This window comes from Seriola lalandi, unplaced genomic scaffold (genome assembly GCF_002814215.2).
Source record: "Seriola lalandi dorsalis isolate HSWRI2012SDOR001 ecotype SW California unplaced genomic scaffold, Sedor1 jcf7180002052120, whole genome shotgun sequence".
In the NCBI taxonomy this organism is placed as follows: Eukaryota; Metazoa; Chordata; class Actinopteri; order Carangiformes; family Carangidae; genus Seriola; species Seriola lalandi.
The window spans coordinates 90,487-99,391 of NW_019522673.1; the positions used below are offsets into that span (position 1 = coordinate 90,487).

Here is an 8,905-nt window from a genome sequence, read left to right on the forward strand (position 1 = left end):
ATATAAATCTGTTAATGAACAACTGGTTCACTCTAATACAATAAAAACCCCTTTATCGCATTACAGATGCTTTATTCTTAATATATTTTTACACTGTACACTGTTGCTCACTTAGTAAACACTACATTACACAGCTATGTCAATAAATGTACAACCGTATTGGAAAACAAAAATATATATCTCCCAAGATGCTCGTGTGTGGGTCGTACATAGACAAGTACAACACAGTCATTCCAGACATTGTTGGCACAGAAAAGAAGTCCTTCACATATCAAATCTCTTAGTCTGCACAGTAAAGTTTGATGTATGTAACGGAGGAGGGCCTGGTAATACCTCAAGACACCATGATATGGAGTTTGTAGGGGGCTGAATTTTCTCTTGTGGATATTGCATAGCAAGAAACCATGATGACAAAATCTGGAGGGGAAAAGAGCAGTCCTTTTTGCTCCTCACATGGGAAGCAGGAGATCACCCTTCATTTCGAGCAATCTACGCAGATCATCACGCTGTCTTTGTTCAGAGAAGAGGGCAGATGTATAAGGGCTGAGATGATGTTCGGGGAAACGGCTGGTTGGAGGTATTTACACGAAGGCTGTCATTGTGATCAACTTTGCACAGAAAGCTTGGTCAAGCATTACTTGGAGGACTTGTGTCTGGAACACAAACCAAAGACTTGGGGTATTTTCCTTTATCCAACAGAATATTACTGTCCATCACTGGGTACAGTCTTAAGCCACACAGTCTTATTATCATGCAAGAAGGATCATTTTCTCTGCTGAAGGTATTCCATGTAAAAGATTTGCATACTTGTACATTTCTCAGGGAAAGGCCCAAATGTGATGGCCTTTTGATTCTTATGTAGGTGAATCATCTTACACTCTACAAACCTCCCTGTCATACACATACTTATAAAGCATACTTCTACATCATTTGCTTTCAGCTCTGCATTATGACATTGGAATCTGAGTTGACAACAGAGCAAGCAACTTGACTGATTTAACAAAATAATACTGTTTTTCTCTGAAAATATATTAACAGCTTTGATCCTCGCTTTCCCTTAAATATAACCATTGTCAGCAGTTCACGATAACAATGAAAATATTTAGCTTTCAATAAAACGTTATAGCACAAGTAGGTCATTGTCAGTAATGTGAAAATCATGGTTCATAATAGAAAACATATTTTTAACATCTAATGGCAACATCATTGAGGATAAAAATAACAACATATCTTGAAAGGCTCATTGCACTTAATATATGGCAAATGTAACAGTAGCTTTAATATAAGCCAGAAAATGTCCTTTGTTCAAGTCTGTTTCTGCATATAAAAGGTTCCGTTATTCTTTTTAGTGGTCCCCAGTGATCTTCTTGGTCAGGTGCAACTGGTGGGAAGTTGGTTGGTTTGGTTTAGATACCAACACCTTTGACAAGAGAAGCCTCCAGGGTGATGTTGAATTCCTGCAGAGTCTGTAGTACTCTGATCAGAGAGTTCACCAACGAGCGGTCCTTAATCAGTGCAGTGTCCTCGTACATCTGAGCAGTGATTGGACAGTCTGCGAGCAGAGCAATCCAGTGATGCAGCAAATGGTCCCTAAAAGCAGCGGAAAACAGACACACATGGAGTCAATTTAGCAGCTTAAAACTAAAAAATGCAACTGCTGCATTTTTACACACAACTTAAGTAATTAATTAATTAACAATTAATTTTATGTTGATCAACTAATCGATAAATTGGCTAGTTATTTCAGCAATGCTATGGTGTATAGAGCTTTACACCAAGACACAAACGACTAGATCATTATGCACACAATACAAGGGCACATACACCCCTACAGAGCATAATCATTAGAATATCTGATACTTCAAGAATCCTCCTAGGAGATTGTTTTCACTTGACTCCTTGTGGGTCAGGATTTAGGGTCAGATACAGAATTGCATCCACAACAGTTGCAGGGATTCACTGTTTTATCGAAGGAAATTTCAGCAGGGAGGACTGATTTCTGTCACTACAAGATCACTGGACATTTCACTGCTTCCACACTGAACTTCCATGTCATCGTCAACAAATGTTAACAATGTTCACTACAACTAAATACGTCTCTTGATGTTAGTGAGTGCTGCCTGCCTACCTTGCACCCAGACAAACGAGCATCTGGAACTTTCCGTCCTTGCCGATGTTTCTGGATGTGTTGTTGATGGCGCGCATGAAGCGGCAGAAGTGGCGCACTCTGCTTTGCCAGTTTTCATCTGGGGTAACCTCCCGCTGCTCTGCACTTTCAAAGTACACTTGTGCCTTTTCTGTTAAAGCAGATTATAATTCAAATACAAATCAGTTAACAACTGATTGTACAGCAATATGAATGTGTGTTTGCAGCAACACTTAATCCAAAATCTTTTGTGTTTCAAGGCTTGTAAACCAGGCTTGAGAGGCGTTTGCAAAACATTTGTATTGTTTGACGAAAAATTCTCAACACAAGATCCAACTTATTTGTTGTTTTAACCGGATCTTGTGGCATTCCTCAGTTGATATTGCTCAGTTGATATAGATATGGTTTAGTTAAAACTAAATACTGTATTGTTGTGTCCTTCTTCGGAAAGAAAGGCATTATCAAGTAAATTAAAAAAAACACTACCCCTGAACCAAAATATACTTCTCCACTGCCCGCCCGTATGGTCTAAATAATCATTCTTTTGCAAAATAATGAGTGAATGAATGATGAATACACTGCTTCCGTGTCATGCCGTCACCCTCCTCAAAGCTACAAAGAATGCAGTGGATTTACAGTAGTCGTATTTTGGTAAAATGATGGTTGTTTGGATCATACTGATGTTTGGGACAGCAGAGAAGTGGATCTTGCTGCAGGTGTTACTTTTTTCAACAATGAAAACATGTCAATATTAAGAGTCTGTAACTGGCTTTAATTTAAGCTGACCACAGCTGCTGTTCCTGATGAAGAAACAAACGATTTACCTTTCAAGGATCTGAGTTTGATAATCAAAACATTTAGATTTTAGATAGAATATCACATTAAAGACTTAGGGAGTAATGTTAGTAAGTCTTTACCCAAGAAGTCCCAGATGAAGACATTCTTAAAGAGTCGGGGTGATTTGAAACCGTGCTGGAAAACTTGCTCCAGAGCCCAGACGAGGCCGTACTCCCCGCAGAGGAGAAGGGTCAGACTGCCTCTCTGTGGAGAGCAAAAACAACAAGAAAATGCATGTAGTTACAGAAACTAAAGGTTGTTGTTTCTTTACAAATTAGAATACAATGGAGCAATTTTTGAAGTATATTTTTTGGGGCTTTTTATGCCTTTATGATAGCACAGTAGAGAGAGACAGGAAATGGGGAGGCAGAGAGAGGGGGAATGACATGCAGTAAAGGTCCATCCGATGCGGGATTCGAACCGGGGCCGACTGCAGCGAGGACTGTAGCCTCTACATATGGGGTGCCTGCTCTACCCACTGCGCCACTCGATGCCCAATGGAGCAATTTTTAATTAAAGTTCTTAACACCTTCTGTGGTCCAACCATCCCATTAAGATATCAACCCAACTGCCAAATATCTTGCAGGAAAAGAGGGCTGAGAAAGAAAAGTGCAGCACTGTGAGTGCACTTGACTCAGCCGTTTCTCAGGTCATATTTCATCTCAAGAGGAAATAGCAACCTTCGAATAATAAATCGTTATGGCGAGAGGGAAATGCATTTAGATTTGTGATGAAAGCTGACTGTACTAAACTGCTGACTGAGTGTTCATTTTCTGACATTGTGAGGAAAGGAGTTTGCAGCTTTCAGCATGAGGGTAAAAACACGTCTGAGAGAGGCCTGTGGGCAGGCCATCATGGGTGTATGAAATGACAGACGTACTATATGTTGTAATACATACATACACTATAAACATAGTGACAAACACAACAACAGAAAATAAAGTGCATTTCAATTTTAGGGGAAACTCTTACACTGGGCAGCCTCCCTTTATTCTTCTGTCAATTCAATTAAAATTTATTTATGGAGTGCATCTAAAAACAGAAAACAGCTGACCAAAGTGCTATGAAACATCAAAAAAAAAAAATATATATATATATATACACAAAATCAAACATCAACATAATGAGGGAGCCACCTTATCTTGGCTCAAACAGGAGAGAATAAATATGTTTTGAGAGTTGATGGATAGGGCAGATCTGATTGACATGGGCAGGCACAGTCAGGTCTGTGATATAGGCAGGGGCTAATCCATTGAGGGCTTTAAAAACAAACAGTAGCATCTTAAAATCTATTCTAAAACAAACCAGAAGCCAATGAAGAAAGGCCAGGATAGGGGTAATGTGATCCCTCCCCCTGGAACCACTCAAAAGCCTAGCTGCAGCATTCTGGACCAGTTGCAGGCGAGACAAGGATGACTGACTGATTCCAGTACACAGGGAGTTACAGTAGTCAGGCCTGGAGGATATGAGCTGAGTTTTGTCAGTGTGACAGTGGTAGATGTGTTTCTGAAAGATTTCACCTAAAGGCAGCATTTAGATGGCAAAGAGAATGGGGCCTAGGCCAGAGCTTTGAGGGACCCCACACAACAGGTTTGCTGGAGTGGAGGAAAATGTATTTATGTTGACTGAGAAAGTTTTATTTGCAATATTGGAGGTGAACCTAGTTAATGCGGCGTCACTAACATCAACATCATGCTACAGACAGGTTTATTAAGAGGGTGTGTTCAACAGTGTCACAAGCAGAACTGAGGTCTGGTAGAGTAAGGATAGTACAGTTACTAGAATCGACAGTGAGGAGCAGGTCATTGTAGACCTTCAGTAGTGTGGGCCACCTCGAAACCTGATTGAAATTTATCAAAGATGCCATTTTTGTCAAAGTAAGGTAACAGTTTAGACAAATAATTTTTTCAAGGATCTTGTATTTTGAAATATGTCTGTAGTTACTGAGTAATAAAGGGTGTGGGTTAGGCTTTTTAAGGTGGGGCTGGACCACAGAGTGTTTAAGGCAGGAGGACAGAGAGCTGTTTATAATGAAAAGGATGATAGGCCTTTGACCAATGAAGTCAAAGGCCTGTCAGTACTGTAAAGAAGTAGAGCAAGAGTGAAGGGGGTTTCCATTATATAAAAAAAAACTTCTTTGTACTTTAAATACACAGTGGATGACTTTTAAAACCTGTAATCAACCGTTAAGTTACAATATAGGCATCTCCTTTGAATTACAATTATCACTCTACCTGCTTTAATAAGTAATAATTATCAGTTTTGTTGTTTTATAATTAGTGCCTCTAGAACAGGAAAAATATAGGACATCATTCTGGGCCAGAAAAAGGAAAATGTCAATAAGAATTCTCCTTTAAAGTGATTTAACAATGTGAATTATACCACACAGCCCACAGTTACTGAGGGGGTTGGGGACCATCAGAGCAGAAAGCCGCTTTTCTTCATATGTGATGAATAATAGAAGTGCATGTTGGGGCCTGTCTGGACTGCCGTCTCTCACCTCCTTCTCCGGCTTGTGGAAGTGCTTCACAATTCCATTGATGGCCTCTCCCACTCCCTCTTGGATCTGACCTGTGTTTAACTCTGGGTGAGAAGAAAAAGGCAAACAAAGACGTTGTGGAACAAAACGACCAGACACAAAAAGAGAAAAAAACACTCCCATCCAGGTTTTATCCTGTTGTCATTATGTTTTCTCATTCATGCATTTGAATTTTTACCAGTGAAGGTATTAAGAACAAAAAGTAGGCAACACTGCTGTGCCATGCTTCTAAGATAACTGATGAATCTCAAACTGAGGAGAAAAGAGGAAAATCCAGAGGAGACTGATGTTTCCTCTCAGTTAGGATGTAACAAAATGTCTAGACAGCACTGTTATGGAGGAGTTCGCATAGATGAGCTATGTCTCTGCAGCTGAGTAACTTACTTGGTTTGCTGTTTGGCGAGATGGTAACAAACCTCCTCATCATCCCTGGGGACTGCTGCATCGGGGGTGTGCGGCACATCCTTTCATCGTTCTCTGTGCTGGGGGTCATTAGCTCTCCCACCAGGATCCTCTCCAGACTGCCATCATCCACTCCCTTCCCCAACCACCGGCCACACGGAAACCTGTCCGACAGACACAGTGAGTTCACCTTTCTGAGAACTGTCTGGTCAAAGCGATATCAGTGACATTTTCCTCACAAGGTATGCTTACTTGTACGTGTGTCCTGTGATTTCGTTACGGACCATAACACACTCCACAAGCCACTTTGCGTAGAGCCCTGTGTTATCATGGCCCATCTGTACTGTGGTGAGTTTGCCCAGGTTTTGGCACTGAGAGAAAGAGAAGCGTGTTCGTGTCAAACACATAAACCAAATCTAAGACATTAGCTCACACTGTTAAAGGAATTCTGGTTCATTACAACTTGGTCTTATTTTCATAGTTTTGGTCATTCTTAACTATAGTTTGTTGACCGAAAAGAAATCCAACAGGAAAAAAACACTGCTATACCAGACATCTCTGAAAGAGAAAACAATGGTGTACGGTAAAATTATTACCCGACTGCATTGTAAACATTCAATACCAGGATCAACATTTAAGATCAACTTTTAGCTATCATACAATTTTATTTGCAAAGAGTTTTTTTTTTTGAACGGTCCACTCACTTTCAGTTTTACCTTCAAATAATATGGTTTAGATAATCTGGGTAAACAGTTGGCTTGATCGCAGCACTTACAGTACAGTACACTGTTAACAGAAATGATGACTAAAACTACAAAGTTGTAATGAAGTGGAAATACCCTTTATCAGAGACATAACACCAACCTCGAAAGTGATCTCCAGAGTATTTCTGGGGACCTGCAGGACTCCGGTCTCTGCCAGCTCACCAGAAACACACACCCAGGGGTTGGCAGTGAACATAGAGCCACCAAGCTTCTTACTGGGAACAACCACCACATGGTAGGGTATCACTGGGAGACAAATAAATGAAAACGTCAGATAAAATAACAAAAAAAAAAAGGGTAGCTTACTGACATTGTTGTCAAGCTGTTTGGCATCGAAATAGCACTCACTGATGGTTGTAAAGACATTAGTAAAACAGAAGTAGTCCACAGCATTGAAGGACAGGAGGTGGTAAAGAAACTGCTCCTTCTCATCATCACAGCGGAGGAAGGCGTAGCGCTTGTACAGTTTTCTAAAAGAAAAAGAAAAAGAGAGAAAAGTTTAAAAATAAACACCAATTCTTATACACAGAAAATTAAATGATTTATATATATATATATTTTTTTTTTAAATGGTTCCATTCCTCAACAGTGTCAGTAGCATGGCAAATAGTATATTAATTAAGGACAAATGAAGAACAAAGTGTGTATGGTTTGATATAAAGTAGAACAAATGACAATGTAAGGTCACAAAGGCAGACAGACATCCCTCTGACCCAGTTCACCACTCATATCAATTATGAAGAATGCTGTGAATTATTTATGTGGCGGTGGACAGCAGTATGATGCTTTGCAATTTCAAAAGAGTAAATGTATTATAAATGGGTACCTCACACGTCATCTTAATTTCATATGAGACAGACATTCCTCCACAAACACAGAAAGAGGGTCAGAACAAGAAAATAGAGGAGGTAGGAAAAGATACTCTCTGATCTTTAAAATGTTATATTAAGACTCAATGTTGTAATTAACTAATTCTGGAAGTGTGTGTTGTATTGCTCACTTTGTAAGCTCATGGTCTGAAAGCAGCTGCTTCAGGTGTCTGGAAAGCAGCTTCTTCTCCATGGAGAGGCGAACCCAAGCTCTGGCCTTGCCCACATCTGTCTTGATCTCGCTGATGTTCTGAATGTGTCTGAAAAATAAAATGATAGATCGAGATGTCAGAAAATGTAATCACAAAAGAAAAAATAAAATTAATGGATCGTTCTGAGACAATGTAAGAATCTGCCAAAATAAAAAATCTGTGTGTTGACCATAATTATTTCACTTGAATGTTTGGCCTCCGTGGTGTAGAATGATGTCTGAAACAACCGATCAGTCTCAAATGATTTTTTCCCAGGTTGAGTATTTTTATACGTCTTGCAACATGTCTGGAGGGGATCTTTAAATGCATCACGTACATCATTGGAGATGCACCTAAAGAATTTGTAACATAGCAACAGCTTGCTGTTTTGCTGGTAAGTTTTATAGCTGCCAAGAAAGATTTCTGCTATGAACAACGTTTACAAACATCGAATAGGATTATAGACATGCTGAATGCACCTTGGGCCAGATGAAGCTAAAGGCAACTGATGCTCTTGATTTCAAGGTACACTGCCGACAAGAGCATTAAGTAGTAAAGTCCTGAGAACGGTACTTGTTACCAACAAAACACAATCATTTAGCACTTGGTTACTCAGTTCAGTTTGGAAAATAGTGTCTGTGCACTTTTATGTATTGACAACAAGCAAATGTTTGGAGTAGCTATTAACAATTACATTCACTATCAATTAATCTGCTGCTCTACATTTTGATGAATCAATAAAGTCAAATAAAGTCCATAAAATATCACACAATGGTGAAAAACAGTTTTCAAAACCTGAAGTCTTAACATTTCTTGTTTGGTCCAACTAGCAGTTAAAAACCTAAAGATTTAATTTACAGTGATATAAAGCAAAGCAAATCCTCACATTTGAAACACTGAAACCAGTGGACTTTTGGTATTTTTGCTTAATAGAAACAAATCAGTGATCAAAATTTTTGTCAACTTTCAATTTTGTCATTGGACAAATTGTATAAGTAACTAATCATTTCAGCATTACCAGTGTTATTTTAAAACTCTGACTTAAATACACTGATAGTATTACAAAAAATGTATAGTATTTGTATAAATTTTAGGTAAAAACATATTACAAAAAATATTCTTGTTTTCCTTTACAAGCAGTAAAGCACACGTACCCT

At 39.1% G+C, this 8,905-nt stretch overlaps 1 protein-coding gene across 5 annotated transcripts in view; it reads right to left on the reverse strand.

The window, feature by feature from the left end:
• Window positions 1-51: 51 nt before the first annotated feature.
• Window positions 52-8,905, reverse strand: part of dennd5a (DENN/MADD domain containing 5A) — a 37,739-nt gene continuing 28,885 nt past the window's right edge. For all 5 annotated transcript variants that reach the window (XM_087172195.1, XM_023399800.2, XM_023399797.2 and 2 more), the window contains 9 exons: window positions 7,689-7,817; window positions 7,037-7,158; window positions 6,789-6,934; window positions 6,177-6,295; window positions 5,907-6,088; window positions 5,484-5,566; window positions 3,064-3,187; window positions 2,129-2,297; window positions 52-1,590 (listed from right to left, as the gene is read on the reverse strand). In XM_087172195.1, the coding sequence (XP_087028321.1) occupies window positions 1,407-1,590; window positions 2,129-2,297; window positions 3,064-3,187; window positions 5,484-5,566; window positions 5,907-6,088; window positions 6,177-6,295; window positions 6,789-6,934; window positions 7,037-7,158; window positions 7,689-7,817 (1,258 nt within the window). In that variant the 3' untranslated portion in view covers window positions 52-1,406. The remainder of the gene's footprint in view (window positions 1,591-2,128; window positions 2,298-3,063; window positions 3,188-5,483; window positions 5,567-5,906; window positions 6,089-6,176; window positions 6,296-6,788; window positions 6,935-7,036; window positions 7,159-7,688; window positions 7,818-8,905) is intronic.